The sequence below is a fragment of the Ruditapes philippinarum genome, unplaced genomic scaffold (assembly GCF_026571515.1).
Source record: "Ruditapes philippinarum isolate M1 unplaced genomic scaffold, ASM2657151v2 ctg1747_1_1_1_1, whole genome shotgun sequence".
In the NCBI taxonomy this organism is placed as follows: domain Eukaryota; kingdom Metazoa; phylum Mollusca; class Bivalvia; order Venerida; family Veneridae; genus Ruditapes; species Ruditapes philippinarum.
Genome location: NW_026862839.1, coordinates 119,065 through 140,998, shown reverse-complemented (window position 1 = coordinate 140,998; position 21,934 = coordinate 119,065). Strand labels below are relative to the sequence as shown.

At 33.1% G+C, this 21,934-nt stretch overlaps 1 protein-coding gene and 1 long non-coding RNA gene across 2 annotated transcripts; both read right to left on the bottom strand.

Moving 5' to 3' along the window:
• Positions 1–3,721: 3,721 nt before the first annotated feature.
• Positions 3,722–5,403, bottom strand: LOC132720347 (uncharacterized). The gene is made up of 2 exons (XR_009624331.1): positions 4,668–5,403; positions 3,722–4,517 (listed from the first exon to the last, which is right to left on the bottom strand). It is a non-coding gene; the product is annotated as an uncharacterized LOC132720347 (long non-coding RNA).
• Positions 5,404–10,153: 4,750 nt separating this feature from the next.
• LOC132720353 (calpain-A-like) lies at positions 10,154–21,784 on the bottom strand. The gene is made up of 12 exons (XM_060704474.1): positions 21,470–21,784; positions 19,604–19,750; positions 19,153–19,293; positions 18,303–18,496; positions 17,228–17,396; positions 16,763–16,843; positions 16,176–16,264; positions 14,693–14,865; positions 13,916–14,032; positions 12,928–13,064; positions 11,805–12,016; positions 10,154–10,715 (listed from the first exon to the last, which is right to left on the bottom strand). The coding sequence occupies exons 1-12, from the start codon at positions 21,659–21,661 to the stop codon at positions 10,685–10,687; spliced, it is 1,683 nt and encodes a 560-aa protein (XP_060560457.1). The 5' UTR covers positions 21,662–21,784; the 3' UTR covers positions 10,154–10,684.
• Positions 21,785–21,934: the final 150 nt, after the last annotated feature.

Sequence of the window (21,934 nt, the reverse complement as noted above, 5' to 3'; positions counted from 1 at the left end):
ACGTGGTTAAGGGCTATGTGGATTAGGACATTGGCACATTTCTTAAATTTTTAATACGTATTTCTTTTCAAATCTGACAATTTAATAATTGATTCCTTTTTTCTTTGAAAGCATAAAAAAAATTAAAACATGAAATTTGAATTTCTTCATCAGCAAGGTCACTTAAAACAGAAAGTAAAAAGGTCTATACAACAGATTATTAAGAAATACATGTATACTTAGAAATAAATTGAAAATCTTATTTTTGAGCTATTCGAGTGAGAAGCGTTCTTTAATTTTGAGTCACAATTAGAATATTTATTCTGGAAAACGGTAAAATTTTGCACACAAATATTGGCCTATGGAACATTCATATCCTGTCCCGTCATGTCATAAAACCTAAGGAGAGTCCCTTTAATGATAAATACACTAGTAACAGGTCCCTTTAATGTTTAATACACTATAGTATAATGCTCAGCAATAACTGATTATCATATCTACGGATAGATCTACTTGTCAATTATCGATGAGCTTCAGATGCGGTTATTACATACTTCCTTACAATCCAAGGTCCTTGAACATAAGGATATATGTTGAATTTAGATAAATATTATCTTGAAATTTGTATATATTGCATTTGAAGAACACATAACAAATATTAAGTATTGAAAATACTAAATCAACCCTAACTGCAGTATGGTTGCGTGTTGATAGATTAGTTTTAAACATATTTATTTAAGCTCGATTGCAAAACAAGTTAAATCACTTTCGAGTCCGCTTCCCGGAACCAAACAGAACTGGTGTCATATGAAGAAAATAGTCGTGACCCAAGTTGGTCTCGAACCCTTGTTCCCTGGGTCAAGAAGCAGACACCTTAACATTTAGGCCACCACTCCTCTTGTTGCTGTTGACTGATGGAGAATATCATGTTAATCATCACAGCAGGAAACAACTTTTACAGAACTACCGAACTTAGTAAACTAGCTGATAGTTTCCTCATGTGGTTTATTCAATGAGAATAAAAGAATTTGGTTCATTATGACGAATATCAACTAATTTTTCAGTTACAGAACGAGAGGCAGAATGTTAATTGCCAGCAAAATAAGTAACAAGTGCAGTATGAGTAACAGCATTGTTAGCGGTAAGGAGAGGTCTCATTGCAAGTAGCATTTGTCACATTTTTTTGGTTGCCATTTGACTGCAAGGATAAGTAGTAAACTGCCAGCATTTTCAGTAAACTGTTAGCTTAACTAGCAACAGCATTAGCTTTCAGCTTGTGTATCATCAGCATTAAAATGCCTTTTTGTGTAGCATCAGCAGTAAACTGCCAGCTTGTGTAGCATCAGTAGTATACCACCAGCTTGTGTAGCATCAGCAGTAAACCACCAGCTTGTGTAGCATCAGCAGTAACCTGCAAGCTTGTGTAGCATCAGCAGTAAACAACCAGCTTGTGCAGCATCAGCAGTAACCTGCAAACTTGTGTAGCACCAGCAGAAAACTGCATGCTTGTGTAGCATCAGAATTAAACTGCAAGCTTGTGTAGCATCAGCAATAAACTGAAAGCTTGTGTAGCATCAGCATTAAACTACCAGCTTGAATAGCATCAGCATTAAACTGCAAGCTTGTGCAGCATCAGCTGTAACCTGCAAGCTTGTGTAGCATCAGCAGAAAACTGCATGCGTGTGTAGCATCAGCATTAAACTACCAGCTTGTGTAGCATCAGCAATAAACTGCAAGCTTGTATAGCATCAGCATTAAAATGCCAGCTTGTGTAGCATCAGCATTAAAATGCCATCTTGTGTAGCATCAGCATTAAACTGCAAGCGTGTGTAGCATCAGCATTAAACTACCAGCTTGTGTAGCATCAGCAATAAACTGCAAGCTTGTATAGCATCAGCATTAAACTACCAGCTTGTGAACAATCAGCGTTAAACTGCCAGCTTGTATAAGATCAGCATTAAACTGCAAGCTTGTGTAGCATCAGCAAAAAACTGCAAGGTTGTGTTGCATAAGCAGAAAACTACATGCTTGTGCAGCATCAGCATTAAACTGCAAGCTTCTGTAGCATTAGCATTAAACTGCCAGCTTTTGTAGCATCAGCATTTATCTGCCAGCTTGTGTACCAACATCATTTAAATGCCAGCTTGTGTAGCAGGAAGTTTGTGTAGCATCAGCAGCAAACTGCCAGCTTGTGTAGCATCAACATTAAACTGCAAGCTTGTGTATCAACAGCATTAAAATGCCAGCTTTTGTAGCACCAGCAGAAACTGCATGCAAGCTTGTGTAGCATCAGCATTCAACTGCAAGCTAGTGTAGCATCAGCAGTAAACAACCAGCTTGTGCAGCATCAGCAGTAACCTACAAACTTGTGTAGCAACAGCAGAAAACTGCATGCTTGTGTAGCATCAGAATTAAACTGCAAGCTTGTGTAGCATCAGCAATAAACTGAAAGCTTGTGTAGCATCAGCATTAAACTACCAGCTTGAATAGCATCAGCATTAAACTGCAAGCTTGTGCAGCATCAGCAGTAACCTGCAAGCTTGTGTAGCATCAGCAGAAAACTGCATGCGTGTGTAGCATCAGCATTAAACTACCAGCTTGTGTAGCATCAGCAATAAACTGCAAGCTTGTATAGCATCAGCATTAAACTGCCAGCTTGTGTAGCATCAGCATTAAACTGCCAGCTTGTGTAGCATCAGCATTAAACTGCCAGCTTGTGTAGCATCAGCATTAAACTACCAGCTTGTGTAGCATCAGCATTAAACTACCAGCTTGTGTAGCATCAGCATTAAACTACCAGCTTGTGAACAATCAGCGTTAAACTGCCAGCTTGTATAAGATCAGCATTAAACTGCAAGCTTGTGTAGCATCAGCAAAAAACTGCAAGGTTGTGTTGCATAAGCAGAAAACTACATGCTTGTGCAGCATCAGCATTAAACTGCAAGCTTCTGTAGCATTAGCATTAAACTGCCAGCTTTTGTAGCATCAGCATTTATCTGCCAGCTTGTGTACCAACATCATTTAAATGCCAGCTTGTGTAGCGGGAAGTTTGTGTAGCATCAGCAGCAAACTGCCAGCTTGTGTAGCATCAACATTAAACTGCAAGCTTGTGTAGCAACAGCATTAAAATGCCAGCTTTTGTAGCACCAGCAGAAACTGCATGCAAGCTTGTGTAGCATCAGCATTCAACTGCAAGCTAGTGTAGCATCAGCAATAAACTGCCAGCTTGTGCAGCATCAGCAGTAAACTGCAAGCTAGTGTAGCACCAGCAGAAACTGCAAGCTTGTGTAGCATCAGCATTAAACTGCAAGCTAGTGTAGCATCAGCATTAAACTGCAAGCTTGTGTAGCATCAGCAATAAACTGCCAGCTTGTGTAGCATCAGCAATAAAATGCAATACTTTTAAAGCAGCAGGAACAGATTATTGCAGTAGAAATGCTGTCATATTCAGCAGTAGCAGGAGCACTTGAATACAAACATTAATTATGAGCCGCGTCATGACAAAACCAATATAATGGGTTTGCGACCAGCATGGATCCAGACCAGTCGGCGCTTCTGCGCAGTCTGATCAGGATCCTTGCCATTCGCTTACAGACCCTATAACAAGAAGGAAACTGATAGCGAACAGCCTGGATCCTGATCAGACTGCGCAGGCTAGTCTGGATCCATGCTGGTCGAAAACCCATTATGTTGGTTTTGGCGTGATGCGGCTCATTTATTTTGTTGAAAAAATAACCACAGATTATGTCAATAAATATTTTGTTTTAATAAATAAAGACTAACATCTTAAGAAAAGTATAAAATTCTATGATAATAAACCACAATATAACAGAACATTGACACATATAGAAACAAGCATTGATTGTAAATAGGATTGTCATAAAAATTATGCAAAATAAAATAATCTAGAAAAAAGTTATCACTGAAAAAGTTAGTTATCCTAGAAAATACAGAAAACAAAGATACAAAATAAATTATCCTAGAAATAAGTTACCACAGAAAAAGTGAAATATCCTAGAAAATACAGAAAAGAATGATTAGAAATAAACTAGAACTGCCACTCTCATGGCGTGAATACCCCCGCATACCACTTTGTCAGACAGTGGCTATTTAGAACTCAAGGACAACCACCCTGCCAAATCTGAGGTTACTAAGCCAGTGCATTGCTAAGATATGCATTCTCCATGCTTCAAATGTGAAAATTTTAAAATCAAGTTTTTTTATTTAAGGCCCCTGTGACCTTGACCTTTGACCCAGTGACCTCAAAATCAATAGGGATCATTTACTACTCATGACTAACCTCAATGCCAAATATGAAGACTGTGGGGCAAAGGAATCTCAAGTTATTGGGCAGACAAGCTTTTTCTAAGTCAAGGCCCCTGTGACCTTGAACTTTGACCCAGTGACCTCAAAAACAATAGGGGTCATCTACTAATCATGACTAACCTCCATGCCAAATATGAAGACTGTGGGTCAAAGGAATCTCAAGTTATTGGGCGGACAAGCTTTTTTTTAGTCAAGGCCCCTGTGACCTTGACCTTTGACACGACCCAGTGACCTCAAAATCAATAGGAGTCATCTACTAATCATGACTAACCTCTATGCCAAATATGAAGACTGTGGGTCAAAGGAATCTCAAGTTATTGGGCGGACAAGGCTTTTTAAGTGAAGGCCCCTGTGACCGTGACCTTTGACCCAGTGACCTCAAAATCAATAGGGATCATTTACTAATCATGACTAACCTCCATGCCAAATATGAAGACTGTGGGCCAAAGCAATCTCAAGTTATTGGGCTGACAAGCTTTTTAAAGTCAAGGCCCCTATGACCTTGACCTTTAACCCAGTGACCCCAAAATCAATAGGGGTCATCTACTAATCATGACTAATCTCCATGCCAAATATGAAAACTGTGGGTCAAAGGAATTTCAAGTTATTGGGCGGACAAGGTTTTTTAAGTCAAGGTCCATGTGACCTTGACCCAGTGACCTCAAAATCAATAGGGGTCATCTACTAATCATGACTAACCTCCATGCCAAATATGAAGACTGTGGGCCAAAGGAATCTCAAGTTATTGGGCGGACAAGGAAAAACCGACGGACGGACGGGGAGACGTCCGGACGGACAAGCTGATTCCAGTATACCCCCCTTACAACTTCGTTGTGCGGGGGTATAATTATTCTAGAAAAGTTATCACAGAAAAACTGAAATATCCTAGAAGATACAGAAAAGAATTATTAGAAATAAATCATTCTTTATAAAAGAAAATACAGAAAACAATAGAACGTGAAAATAACTTAAATTATCCTAGAAAATATAATAAGTTATCCTTGAAAAATATGCTGTCTTAGGGGAAAGACCATAAAGTTATTTTAGAAAAAACAAGTTATCCAGGGACAAAATATAGAAAAACAACAAGTTATTCTAGAAATAACCGCTCAGATCATATGAAAAATGGTTTTACAACGGCAGTTCAGTAAATGTCACACCAATGTACAAATATATGGGTCTTTTATTTACACCTAAATTATCTTGGACAAAAGCAAAAACTAAACTTGCTGCACAAGCTAGGAAATCTATTTATGCTATTAAATCATATCAAAAAAAATTTGGAAAGTTTTTACACTCTGATTATTTTAAATCATTTGACTCTATGGTAAAACCTTAACTTACCTATGGTGCCGCAATTTATGGAAGCGAAATCTCCGAAATTCTTGAACAAGTTCAAACACAATATTGTAAAGATTTTCTAGGTGTAAATTATTCTGTTAATGATAATGTTGCACTGGGAGAATGTGGAAGGATGCCTTTATGTATGTATCATGTCCAAGTTATCAAATATTGGTGTAAACTTCTTTGTATTCCAGAACTTAGATATCCTAGAAATTGTTATTTGATGTTAACTAGACAAGATAATGTTGGAAAGAAAAATTGGGCTACTTCAGTAAAAAAAACTTATTGTATACTTATGGGTTTGGTTTTGTATGGCTAAGTCAAGAAATTGGGGATATCAATCTATTTATTTGTCAATTTAAACAATGGATTATTGATTGTAAAACACAAAATTGGATGGAAGAAATTCAGAATTAATCCTGATGTGACACCTATAATTTTTTTTAATCTATGTTAAATCCTGAAAAGTATTTATCTATTGATATGCCATTTTATGTGAAAAAAGATCATTATCTAGATTTAGATGTTCTTGTCATAAATTATATATAGAAACTGGACGACATTTGGGTATACCAAGAAATGAGCGAATTTGCCAACACTGTCTGCAAAATTATAACAATTCGTTCATCGAAGATGAATTTCATGTATTTTTTATTTGTAATAGATTTTCCCAACAAAGACAACGTTATATATCTCCATGGTACAGTCATGATTATACATTCCATAATTTTTGTAATTTGATAAAAACTAAAAATGAAGAAAACATAAAGAATATTGCTTTTTTTGTTCATGAAATTATGAAAATTGTTGATAATTAATATCAATAGGAAAGCATGTCATGTATAACAATGTATATTGTAGACACAGCTAAATATGTATTTCTGTTTTGATTATATTGTGTATTTTGGGCCGGAGGCCTTTATTTCAAAATAAAATGTTGATGTTGATGATGTTGATGTTGAAATATCAGTAATCCTAGAAATAAAATGCCCTACAAAAAAAATAACCTGGAAAAAAATTAATGGAAAGGTAAACTTTTGAGATAATTTTGATATGAAAAATAATACATGGATATGATAAGAAGAAATTCATCTTTGAAAGTGCTAACAAAATATTTGTAAATAAAAACTTTTTCTCGTTTAAACTGAGCACTAAGAAACAATTATAAATACATTGTATAATTATTTCTGTTTGGTTGGGTTTTACACCGCACCAACACTATACTGTGTGATATGGCAACTTTCCTGCTTTAATGGTTGAGGAATACCTTAGGTGCCCCTCTGTGCATTCTTTCAGGCATGATGGGTACCTGAGTAGAACCACCAACATTCCATAAAAAGAAACAATTAACTTTGATATGTAGAATATGGGGGAATTTGGGGGAGGGTGAGGCATATTATGTAGAAATATGTCTGCTTGTTTAATAAAGGAAGATAATTTCAATATAGTTGTGAAAATAAAAGGTTACTGTAAACATTACATGAAATGGCAAATTTTAAGCTTTATTGATAGAGGAGGACCTCAGGTTGCTCTATTTGTGCATTATTTTAGGCAGGAGCACTGTGTGTGTCAGCCACTGAACTTCTGTATCATAACTGGGAAGCTTCCACAATTATAATAATAATAATGATGATGATGATGAAAACAATGACAATTGTAATAATAATAATAATAATAATAATAATAAAGATGCTGTTGATGATGATAATGATGACAATATAATAATAATGATAATCTGTTTCATGTGATGGTAATAAATATACGTAGAATGTATACGAAAAGTGTCCCTCTATACGTTTTTTCAGTAGGGTCAAAATTGTCAACTTTCCACTTTACAGGTGAAAATGTACCTCAGGGACATGCCATGTGTTATTCTAGGCCCAAGCAAATAAGTTAGATTGACTGACCTAGCTTCCATATGCTATTTTGATAGTTTTCTCAATTGAAAAGTCTGACATGACTTGCAAATACTGTTGTTGTTTGGGGAGGGGGGGGGGGGGGTGGCTTTTGGGGGAAAAAATGCACATGGTGCTAATATTGAATGTTGATGTGCAATATACAATTAAAGAGGTAATCAATGAAAAAAAAATAAAATAAGATGTTGAACTGTCAAAATTTATAGATTCTTTTTCTATGAGCAGCATTATTAAACTTGAGAAAGATATAATGTTTTCTTACATTATCATAGTATGGCTTTTTCTTCAAACGGTTTATTATTTACAGCATATTAATTTTATATCCTATACATTAACCATTTAGCCATTGGGTATACATGTATTTCTTAACTTTTATATATACATTTATATTATTGCACAATATTCAAATACAATAAATAAAGTAATTCTGCCATGACACCAAAATGTAGGATTAAAAAATAATACTTAAAAAAAAACATGAATTATATAACATTTTAAAAGTAAATAATAATTATGTTTCTACATGTATATAAACTCAATTCAAATTATTTTTATACTGTATGTATGCTAAGTGAATTGGTCGGGAAAATCTGTAATGTCATAAATAATTATGATGGTTTTTCAGTATTACAATAAATTCTTTAGATCAATTCTGGTTACTCATACAATAAATAAGTAACACAAAAAACAATAAATTTACAAAAAATAGCTTTTTATCAGCAAAGAAAAAACAACAAGAATAGTTGTTGTTAAAATGCAAAAATCATATTCAAATTAATTAACTAACTTCTCCTCCAAGTTTATGAGAATTTGCCTGTCAGGATAATATATATATATATATATTATATCAAACATAATCATTAGTTGTGATGGAATAGGGGCAGCTGAAACTAAACATTAACCACTGAATCTGCTTCAAGGCGTTTCTTGAGAATTTTTTACTTAGGCAAGATCAGGCACCTAAATGGCATAAATAACTGACCTGACATGTAAGATAGATAATATATAGTTTTGTCACCGAAGACTCATACTCAAAACCACAAGGGAGACAATTGGGTCAAATCAGGTGCTCTAACATGCCCCCAATTAAAATTACTTTCAAACAGATCTTGATAAAAATGATTTATTTTAAAACATCTATTGAGCAAATTTTTCAAGGACAGGTTATATGGTCCTTTATAAATGTTTGTTTGCATATATAACCTGAGCAACTAGATGTGCATTATATTGAAGAAAAAAACATTTATATACTGTTATATAACCTGTCAAGAATCTTTATAACAAGTTTATAATATAGCAAATTTCTTTATTTTTTGGGTAAAAAAAATTATATATAGACAGCCGCAGTGTATATAGTTAAAAAAACATCACAATTATCCAATGAAAATGACATTACAAATGTGCAATATTATAAAATTTCATATAAATAATTAACAGCTCTTTGTGTGTATTAAAATCCCTTGTCATAAAATACAACAACAAAAGGCCGTTAAAAAAATATTTTTGTTCCTTGTTTAATAAAATCAAATACATTGTAACATTTTCTTTAAAGCTACATGCCTCCAAATTTATTTTTTAAAACATTGTTGTTTTTTTTTGTTTTTTTTTGAATTTTAGAAAGTATCAGAATCAGATATAGTAAACATTTATTGTGAAGTGTACAAAAGTAAATGATTCACAGCGATAATAGTCTAATTTTTACATTCTCCTAGACTTAGCATGTATTTTTCTACATTTTTTTTTTAATTTTAAAAGAAAAAATAATCACTTAGACGCATGCAGCTTTGATCCATTAAAACAAACAACAAAAAAACCATAAAAGTTAACTTTAAAATTATGTATTGCTGATAAAGACAAAGTTATTTTTTATAATTATAAATTCTCAAAAGTAGATTAAAGAATTGTTTTTTTTCAATCAAAATACACATGTATGTTTATAAAAATATAATTTTACAATAGCTTTTAGCAATATAATTAACAATTAAAACTTTATTTTGTAAATTTGAAAAAAAGTATTTAATAAAAAAAGCAATATTTCATAATAAATGCAATAAAAGCTCTCATGTGTGTGTACATAAATATGCCATCCTATAGTTTCTCATCAAAATTGAGCATAAAATTGAAAATTTCAAAATACCGCAAAATCATTATTGTTCACGGGAAACTTATTTTTGTGGTATTCATGGATAGTTCAGTCAACAAATTTAAAATCCAAAATTTTTTATTTTGTCTGCTGTCATCACATTCTTTTGGAAAAATAAACAGTCCACGAATTTAAGAACCTGATAGTGTTGTTGTTGACAAAGCCACGAAATTTCATGCCCACGAAATTAAGTTAATTCACAGTAATTGGCATAATCAGGTAGGACAAAAGTGCACAATCAGGAAGTTTTAAGGTTACATAATAACATTTTGTCACCTTAGTGCAGTAACTGGTTAACTCCTTACATAACTTAATAGGCATTAACCCATTACTGCACTCAGAGTAAGACAAAAAAAATGTCCTAAACACAACTATGGTACCATTATAAACATTATAAAAAGTGTTTTAAGGACATTTTCGGGAGTTATTTTTTTCGCTTAAAATGTTTCTGTTATCATATTCTAACAACATGCCATTTTTTAAGAAATTCTATTGAACAGTTTTAATTTTGCCTATATGTCTATATGAAAACTCCCGAAAACGTCCTTAACCATGGTACGACTATAATCATCATTACTGGTAAGTTAACACCAGGGTGACCAACTTAACTGGATTAAATTCTATCCTCTGCAGTAAGAAAAAACTTGCCTGAAGATGAATAAGTTGATTAAAAATTAGCACAAAACAAGCGTAAAGAATAGCACTGTCTCATACTTTTACACTTTGAGCTTGAACTAAACTGGTGTACGCCAGTTAATGTTTTAGAAAGTTTCCTTACAAGTATATAATAAATATGTAATTGTAGCATTTGTCTTTATAAAGCACCAATACACAAGCTGAAAAGATTTAACAAGGATAGATTGATCAAAGGTGTAGATTTCTATCTGTGTGAAGCTTGTAATTTTCCAGAACACCTTGGAGATATAATAGAGGTAAGGTCCGGTTATAGTTTCCAGTTCATGTCTTATTCCGGCTTTCATTCTGGTTCTGGCGCAGGTCTTAAGGGTCTAAAATAAAGAAATTGTTAAAAAACGTATTAATTTCTAAGTAATTCAGATTTTGTTAACATTTTTAATGACGTCACTATGTTCGCTTCTTTACGAGACGTCAGATGTTTACGTCAACGTCATCAGGTTTTTGTTAAGTTTTTGCGAATCTCGTCAGTTTAAATCTGAAACTTGATGAATTGAGACCATTCAAAATAGGTATGTTTAGTTTAAGAAATAAATGCAATTGTTTTTAAAGATCATTTTTATTAAGATAAAAGATATCGCTGTGGTAAATAACTAATCAAGGGCACCTTTAAAGGTATAAAACTTCAAATTACATTTACTGTGAAGTTGGTCTATAACTATTTACTGATGTGAATGTTTTTACGTATATTATCTATTGTACATTTCAAATGTAAATGAATATTTCAGAGAATTGCTTATCAAGATAATAAAAAGTAAAGACACATACTCGTTTTAGAATTATTTGAAAGCAGAACCCAAGTTCCCGAACAGAAATGATACAGAAAGGAATCATTTATGATTAATGCTAGATACATTTCAAGTTCCTAATTTAGCACCTATTATAAAACGTACAGAAATTCATTTTGATCCAGATTTTAATCTCGGTCCATTATTAGATATAAAGAAAAATTTCATAGGTTATATGACCCAGAATAAATGGTAGTAATGGTTATATAACCAATATTGCAAGGTGAGGGTTATATTGTAAACTACCATTTATACACAGCCATTTTAACCTATACAAAAATCTACATACTGTAACAAATTTACACTACACAGAACCATTCATTAGTTTGAGGAAGAGGAATTTATTACCTCATAAAATTTACAGCAGTTATTACCTGGTACAATGTATACAGATTAATATGAATGTAATGATTATCCATTGAATATCAATGTAACAAACATTCAGTATTACCAGACCCTTTGTAAACGTGGGGTAAAAAGATCAAATCAAGTTCTTACTTATAATACATTTTTGATTTTTCAAACTTTCTAAAAAAACATAGAAATTTAGTCATCAGGAAATTTTCTTCCCATTTTTTTTATTTTCAGAAATGATACATGAATGTAAAAATTTACCCTTTCAATCCAAACTTCTTCTCTCCAAACACACGAAGCATAAAAGCAGACTGGTCATCTGGTTTGAACGAAGATGGAATAATCACATAATGTCCAGGATTCAGTTCAAAACGGCCACTAACTTCACGAAAGTTTATATATACACCAGATTTACCACAGTCAGGATGATACTTAAAATATCTTGCTGGTAAAGAATGTTCTGTATCTTCAGTCTGTAAAGTATAATGGAATATTACATTGTTTATTGCAATTTGATTGGATAAAAATTAAACAAAGTATAATAACAAACGGTTGATAAAGGTTAGAAAATGTGCAGCTAGACAGACAAACCTGATGACAGAATATTGTGCCATTGCTCTATTAATCAAACTCTCTGGATGCTGACATATTTTTCCCTTATAAGTCAATATTTCTAGACTGGGACAAATCCGTCCATTAAAAATATGCTGAACGGCATGAATATTCACACAATTTCTAACCAAAAACAATAAGCTTTTACTGTATATATTTTCTTTCAACCTCTTACTTGCACTTTTGTACAATGAAGTTTGCTTGCTTCATAATATATGGACCATGTCAAGGTCATTCCGCTAAATTAAAGCTTTCAATGATGTAGTGTCAGGCTACACAACTGTGCATGCTGGTGCAAAACATTGTATAGTCCATCTGTGCAGAAAGTACAACAGAAGGGAGGAATTAAGTAGAAACATGTAATTTTGTCAATGTTTTTCAAGAAAGTAGTCAATGAATAAAGGCTGTATTTGCAAAAGTGTAAAAGGGTATTTTTTTAACACTCAGGTAACCTAGAAACTTAACCTAAGTGACCTGTTATTTCACTAAAGTATCACAAAAGGCATGAACCTACTTAATATGACAGACATCGGTCAATGAATAAAGGCTGCATGAGCTAAAGTGTAAAAATCTATTTTTAGCACTGGTGATGTTGACCTAACGTAACACCCCCACAAGATTAAGAACCATTCGAGCTATCTAAATTACAAATACTGGGTATGGAAGATATCAGTCATTAAATGAAGTTGCCAGTAAACAGCAACAAAACATGAAACTAAGTGTCAACTATATGCCCCCAATATTTTATTACGTTTAATTTCATAACACATACCTGATATAACATAAAACCAATTTGTAATCGTTTAACTTTAACATTTCTCCGAGACTGCCGATGCTCCTGCATCAATGATATCACAATACTGCACTTGCCCTCACTGTCCGGATCATCTGTTTCCTCGTTGAAATCATCTGTTAATGAACAATATTTGCAAATTAAAAAATGTCGTTATCAAAATTATTATTCTATTTTGACAAATGCAATGTATTTATTATTTACACATGTATATGGATTTGAAGTGCCTTATGGTTGCCCTTCACTTGCTGGAATCAGAAGTGATTACCCTTATCCTCCAGTATAGAGCCATGCCAGTCTGCACACTTGTGCAACTTTGGCCAGTTGAGTGAGTGACTGAATGAGCAACTCAGTGAGCGAGTGAGTGAGTGTTTATTTGTTTGTTCATTTGGTTTAAATGCCAATTCTAACACATTTTGATAATATCTTGGCAGTCAGTCCACCTAACTGGCTTTCCCGGATAACTAACCAGAAATTATCTATTTCTCGGCAAGTGACCTTAATGCTAATCCCAAATGGTTTGTGAATCAGCAGTGAGAGACAAATGATCATTGGGCTTAATGCCTTGGAGGAATTAGGCAACTCATAAAGATTGAACCTGAGGGACCCCTGGATTTTAAAGCCAATATTCTCCATATTGATGTAAGCAGGTGGACACAATCTGACCAGTAGATGCCCTATACTGCTGGCAGATCAATTTTTGTATTTTATTTATTAATCTCTTAACCTTCAAACTGACAAAGCTCGACAAATTTAGATTTAATAACCCCCCATCAGGTTACAGGTTAAAATTCTTAATTTTAACTTGACAAAACATTCCCTTCAACATTTCTATAAAAATTAAAAAGAATTTTGAGACATCAATTTATTTAATTGTAATTACAAAATCAAACTGATATAAGGTTCATATTCATAATATTCAACAGTAAGGGAATTTCGATCAAATAGAATAAGAAGCTATAAATACCTGGTTCAGTTAATGTTAATAAATATTGTGGATTTGTTGCAAATTTTTGTAGGTCATTTCTGGATCCACCAGCAGAACAGCCTAAAATCCACTCCCCTCTGATAACCTCAAAATGACCTGAAAATTTCAAATTATTAATTTCTAAGTTAAGTTAAGGTTTCAACATACCCTAGCTGCTAATTTAGCTAGGATCATATAAAAAGCTTAGAATTACCTTAGAGTCTACTTCCTTACTATCAACAAGTACTGGTGTCATATGAGGTTAAATAGCCATGGCCTAAGTAGGGCTCACACCCACAATCCTTGTGTGACACATCATTACACCACTTTCTCCCATTTATTTCTTAAATTTATTTTATTCAGAAAAAAAAAACTTGCATAAAATTGTGAATAAACATAAATGCTGTTATTAATAGCATAGTATTTTAAAGCTAAAAATACATGTGTATTCTTAAATATCTTAGAAATACTTGTACTAAAATTGTGGTGGTAAAAAAAATCTTAACCAAGATATGACACTGACATGAAAGCAGACGCAGAAGCCATAATCCCCGTGCATAAGATATGATATGTTTTTATAGTTATAAAATATCTTAAAAATTCAAATGATCATGTTTTTTCTCTAGAGAGCCTTCAATTTTAATTGCTATCTCAATTATTTTATATGTCAGTAACTTAAATGGATCTTTTACTTTGAATCGTTATTATAATTGGGGTCAAGTCACAGAGACCAAAGGTTAGATTTTTCTTCTATTTTACTCAAAATTATTAACATACCTGCTTGATCAGATACCCCATCTCCGTCAAAGTCTGGCCCCATTAAACATATCGTTACCTCAGAAAAATGTCGACAAAAATCTTTATATGACATCCAGAATTCACCATCATCTTTTGATTTCAGTCCCAGACGTTCTTTAGTTTCTTCATCTACCCATGTCCAATTAATGTCACTGATAATAAGAAAATATATGTCAAGTGAAAACTAAATTTTTTAAACTTCTACTTCTTAATCTTTCAAGCCAGATTTTTAATAATACTTAATATTTAAAAGAAATTCTAGATTCACTTTTTACAAATGCTTATCTGAATGGTTAAAATAAGTAAGAGCAAACAAACCAGTTCTGCAAATGCTGTTCCAAATTGAAAACAATATTGAACTGCATAATTATATGATATTTATTCCATGTACCTTAAAATGTACATAAAACATTTTAACTTACAGTCAACTATCGTTATCTCGACATCGCTTTTCTCGATATTTCGTTATCTCGATTAAAATCTGAAAGTCCCGTTTTTCCCGCTCTTTATCTATATTGAAAATATTTCTTTATCTCGATATTTTTATTTCGATTTTTTCAGTATCTCGATTTGATATTTCAGCCCCAACAGTTATTTTCACACTATAATCCTTTGTTTATCTCGACAAATAATTATTCGTCTACCCCCTCCCGCAATAGGTGTGAAAAACACCAAGCGGACGGTTATCGCTTAAAGCGCGTGTCGTAATAATTAATGATGATATGTTTGTAAAAATTAAGTCAAGGTGTTTTGAAATAATTGTTAATTAGCGTGTTGATTGACTTATGTCGAAAATGAGTGAATTTTATCGAATAATCGGTAAATTAAATAAACGTGCTAACTATTCATAAATTGTGTGCCTTTATAAATGTGCTATTTCTCTCACAAAATGATTGCTATGAAATGTTTTCATGTAATTTATATGTGTTATTATGCAATGTTAAAATACTAAATAGATAAAGTTAGAAAACAACGTTTATGTTTTAGTGGTATATAACTGAGTAAACCTCACTATGTGTCAATCACATAGCACCTAAATGCTGTATTTCCGCTGGTTAACATCCGCTAAATTATGTAACGAACTGTTATTTTTTATTATAAGAATTGACACAAGATAATGAAACATCGTACTTATTTGACTTATAAGGTATACCCATGTCTTCTGTAAAAATTAGTTTTTGACAGATTCAAACCCTCACACGTTTATCTCGACATTTCGTTATCTCGATATTTTTTTGACGGTCCCGAAGACTTCAAGATAACGAGAGTCGACTGTATTTCATTTTGTACTATTTCTAGTCATTACAAAATCTAAAGGTGTACTGTATAAGTGTTAACTATATATATAAAAGCCCAATTTCAACTTACTCATTTGTTTGTCTTTATTTATTATGTTTAACAAGCTTCTAAATTTTAGAACCTTGTTATATTGGACCACTTGATGGCCATAAAATACACTTACTTATCACTCCAAGATCCCTTCCACTCTGTACCATCAGCCCAAGGATTACGTATTCTTACAAGTTTATCCTCTCCCATTTTATGCTGAATCTGTAAACCAAATAAGTAAAGAAACAACAAATCTTCACCTGAGTGCCCTTATGTATTAACTCTTATCAAAATATAATAGGGAGTTAACCAGCTAATGTGCTACAGGAATGAAATATTACATGCAAGAGAACCATATTTCAATAACCAAACAGGATAGCCAACATCGCTCAATTATAAGTCATTTATTACAACAAATTAAAAATATGAGATATATCTGTGAATATTTACTTCACCACAGTTCAGAAAGAATCTCAAATGACTTTACAGAATGCCTCTCATTTGGTATATAATGAGCTCAATGAAAACAAACGCTTTTCTTGAGCTTTTGACTTAATGTCTTCTTCAGAAAAAATTGATTTTTTTTCCTTTTTATTTGGTATCTAAAGAGAGACACATTCTAATAATTTTTCTCCAGTTTAATAAAAAAGTTCACATCAGGAAGTGTTTACCTTAGACACTTTTAACTCATGGACTTTTATAAATGTTATTATAGAGTACCTTTTCTATGCCGGTGATGGTGTAAGCATGTCCAGAAACTAAGCCATTTGGGTCAGCTTTATTACTTAGCTTCCAGTCTCCCTGTACAATGAAATAAAGTTCATAAGTTACAGTATAAATACACAGTATGTTATAGAAATTAATTATTTACAATGTACCTATAGTTTTATTGAGCAGCACTGGCATATAAAAATTGATATATAGTCAAAATATATTTTGAACTGTACAAATTACATTTCTTATTATATATTGACAATCTTTTACACTGAAAAAACATATGCAATAGCAGGGCAAAGTCCATCAAAAAGATATGAAAAGAAGGGTTTCTTAATAGAAAAATTTTCAAACTCTCAGAAAAATCTCAAATATACAGATCCTTGTGAAGAGAAAAACTTCTTGTATGTAAAACTAATAAAATAATATTGTTTTCTAGCAGAATCAGAGCATTTTTGGCAGCTGAGTTACCTTTCTTGAACAAGTGATAAATGCTTCCGACTTGCTAGCTCTAAGAATTTGTCGGTACAAATTAGGATCTTTTGTTTCAATTTCATATCTCTCAGCAAGACCCCCAGTGAGGTCAACCAGTGCGTCCATAGTTTGTCCTCCGTCTATAGCTTCATATGAACCATGTAATCTAAAAATAAACAACATTATGAATACTGGCAAATTACCTGAATCATCTTTTGCTTCTGTTGTTTTTTGTGATTGATACAATTATTGTGATGTAGTAATTTAAATGAAAGTCAAAATACCACTTTGTTTACATTTTGCTACTTTTGAGACAAATAATATCACTTTCAGGGTAATAAGCATCTTACATGCTCTAAAACAATGATTTAAACATTATGAAACTCATATTTGCTCTTTCTAAAGAAGAAGAATTTTATTTGTTTCTCAGACATTCTAGTAATGTGCCTTTAAGCAATTTTTATGCATAATAATAGAATATCATTATTAAGATTAGGTTTAAAGCTACATGCCTCAAACAAAATTTCTAAAAATGAATATATCAGGTGTTTGAGCAATGAATCAATAATCACTATCTATGTCATGTTAAATCATTTCCCTGCTGGTGGCCGCTGAACCTACCAATATGACTAGTGCAAACCAAGATCAGACAACATATTCATGCCACCTGATTAGGGTCTGCACTGTTCCCTCATCAGTTAGTTTACATTTTAAAATCTTACCTAAAATGATGTTATGTTGAATGATGGACATGTCCATTAAAGAAATTTAGCATGGTAAGATTTAATTCACATGGTATATGCAAAATTATGACTGAATTTATTACTTTTCATCACTATGTCTTAACCAGTTACTAGAAGAATAGGGTTTATTTTTTTGGCCAATTTCTGTTAAATTTATGGGGATTGTGTGTGCCTTTTATAACTTAAATTATTATTTTGTCACCTGACAATATTAATATCACTTTCTTACCTTTCATACAGAGATGAAGAAATCTGGAGGCATAAGCTGCTTTAAATAACAGATTCTTTTCATATGTCTTAACTTAGAATAGAATAAAACACTAACTTACTTTGCATAAGCCTTTTCTATTAAAGATACCCAGAATTCTTGTGGATCTGTACACGAGGCATAAATTAGTTTACCGTCCTTTGTTGGTAATCTATCATCAATATAAACATCTGACCATTGACCAAACCGCCAAAATTTAAAATTTACCATGCCTTTATATTCATCACCAACTAAAGGTTGATCTCTCTGCATAATCTGAAAGAAATTGATTCTTATTTTTTCTACAATTGTCCGGCCTAGGGGATGAGATGTGTATAGCACTTGACTGACCTAACATAGAGGTCATGGGTATGAATCCAATAATAGGTGAGATTCTATTTTTCTACCATTTTGTGACCGTGTCCGACATAGAGTATGAAAGATGTATGGCATTTGATTCACGGCCCTTACATACATAAAAGGTGAGATACCTAGCTGGGCTTCTCAATGAAAATTGTTGTGATTTTTACTAACAAGCAAACAAACAGAAGAAGCAGTCATTTAGTACAGCTTTACGCCTAATAAAATTATGCCTATGAAACATTAATTTCATTTCTGTTATAAATTATGTTACAGATATTGCCTATCATGTATTCTTTGAGCACTTTGATTGCTGGAACCAAAAGTGATTAGGCTCTGCCACCATTTAAGAGTCAAGCCATCCTGCACATCCATGCAGTATGACCAGGTTTGTCCTAGGTGTTGACATGTTGTTCCTTCTCTGGTTTGTCATCCATTAATTGATAGAATTGATCTCTTCTCTATGGTTACAATTCACTGATATTACAAATCTAGAAAAAAAATGCACGTAACAATGACAGTCACTGTCAGTCAGGTTGAATATTTGAGGTTTGACTGTACATTAATGGTACCTTTTTCATGTATTTTGGTCTCTGTGATACAGCTGCACAGGATGAGAGGAACCAACAATCTCCCAGAATTCCCTGCTTTATATCATCTCTTGTCATTCCATCTATCATTAATTGAGGAGTTTGCCATTCTTCCATCAAATCCTAAATATAATGTGCATCATATAAAAGTACGGTAATTTATGAGAGTAGTATTTAAACATCAAACAAATTTTTATGTATATCATTGGTTATAAAGATTTTTGACAGGTTATATGGCCATATAATATAAATGGTTGTTTGCATATATATTGCAAATAATGGTTAATATATGGTCATAGAACAAATTTATAATATTGCAAACTTCCTTTATAAGAGAAAAAATTAACTACTTCAGAAATTGACTTCTTATTGATTTTTTATTTCACTATAAAAAGATAGTTAAGCAAACTTTTATTAATTTTGGCAACAATACCTTTGGTCTTTTCCAAACAATGCTTTTCCCAGTTGAGTGTTTGTCATCACTGTAGAACAATGCTTGGCTGTCTGCAGGAAAGTCAGGATCACAAAACAGTTCATCTGGTCCTAAATTTTCAACTATTTCCTCCATTCTAGCTTTACTCTGTTAAAAAGGGATAAAACTTAAGATATATATTTCCATATTTAGTTTTTATGGGTATTCCTTCATCAGTGTAATTATTCACATTCCATTAAGTTTATAGCTTACCAGACATTTAGTCAGGCCCATGGATGCTTGAATAACTTTCCGAAGTTTGGTTTCCCACCACCAAACACAAAAGATCAAATTGACAATGTTCTAAGAAGAGTATCCTTTTGAATCAAGCTAGATCAAGGTCATACCCAGGTTTTTCATTATTAACAGATTGACGATTCACATCATCAGTTAAAATGCTGAGCAAATTTTCAGGCTGTAGATTAAAATACCCCCTTTACCCATAGCCAAATTGGTTGTTTTCATAGGCTGATCTGTTGCCTCAGATAACAATGAAAACCCTGCATACCTTTAGCATCACAGACATGCTGCCCTCCCTAAATATCTGTAGACTAAAACTCAGACATAAAGATGCTAGGTTATCCCTTTTATATAATATTCATACAACAGATAGTAAGCTCTGAAAATAGATGATAGTCAGATTCTGACCCACAATCCTTTGTGCGCTTCTGTGATAATCGAGTTTTCCCGCTACCCTCCAATTTTTCGTGCCCTCCTTAAACTTCGGCGATTATCCATTAATTATTGTTTATATTGCCGACATGGATTTCCACCGGAGAAATATTAGTGTGGAAAGGTGTGTATTGTATGTTTGAGAATAAATAACAATTGCTTCTTATATAAGTAGAAAATGCTTCGTCTTTTTTGATGATGTACCTCAGAGAATTCAATATGACAGTAATTTGGCTTCTTTATCTATCTTCCAATAATGTCAAACCCCTCGTGGGGACGTAGACATAACTATAGACTAGTCACTTCAGAAACGGCTATGAGATACAAGGGTATCCGGGAACCAGTTCTTAGTTCTTACTCAATATACCCCTTGGTTCTTTTACATGCCCAGTGAATAGCAATGACACATGTGAGGATTTCATGGATTTTTTACCAGTACACCTCTAGTTAGGACGGAAACACTGAAAGTGTCTCTGAAAAGTCCCAAGGGTGTTACCCGGGATCAAACCCGGGACCTCAGGAGTGACAACCAGTGGTTTAACTAACTGAGCTATTGCGCCACCTTTTCCCAGAATGCATCAAAATTCAAATCTCGAAAAATCCTGTGTGAACACAATTCCGCCGATACTGAATTTAACTGTGTGACGTCACAGATTCTTCTCCATCTATATTTAGCTCCATGATTCTAGCTATAATCATTTGCAGAGTAAACAATAGAATATCCAAAATTTCAGCATTTTATGCTAAAATATTGCATATCATGTTTAAAATAATTAAAATATCACAACTTTTAAAATGATTAAATCAACATCATGTACATAATTATGTGTCCGGACAAATGGTAGGCCTACTGTAGGTACAATTTAAGTAATTTTGATACACTTCTTGTCAGGCCTCAGATATGTGTCAATCAGAAATAAACAAACTAGTCTGTAGTTTGTTAGTTTGGAGAAGAAGCAATCTCTTCTTATTTAGCTTTAAAAAATCAAACTAATGAAATTTGCATGGAAAAATGTTTAAGAGGTGACCAGTAGTACAGGTAGACTGCTTGACATCCTGTCAAGACTGAACAGTCTGGTAAACATGGCACACTAAAGTGCTGTGCCGTTTCGAATCATTGCAGTGAAATATGAATGAAATTGAAAATATTTTTACCATAATCCCAAGACTCCCATCTTCATAATCTGCCTCCCTGATGTTAGTGTTTTTCTCTTCATCTGTCATTTTTCTTCTATGAGAAGAATCAATCGTCGAGATGCTGGAGCCACCATTTATCAAAGTTTCTGGTTTCACATTAAAATCCGACCTATCACCACTTTTCGGTCTTGTACTGTTTCCTGACCCCATAGTTTACAGAATTTTTTTATTTATTTATCAAAATAAGTCGCTTCTGGTAGAGTTTATTACATCATATAACTGGAATTTATCAGATTAACTCGCTGTTTGTTGGAAGTTGACATCAGCAGCAGCCATGTTGTTTACAAATAAACTCCACGGCTACAGCTTCAAATTACAATTCTTTTCATTGGATAATTTTTGTCTCAGCCTTTTTGATTGGCTTATTTATGCAAAACGGTGTCTAAGAAAATTCCATTCGTTGTGCAAATGGTGTATGAAGGC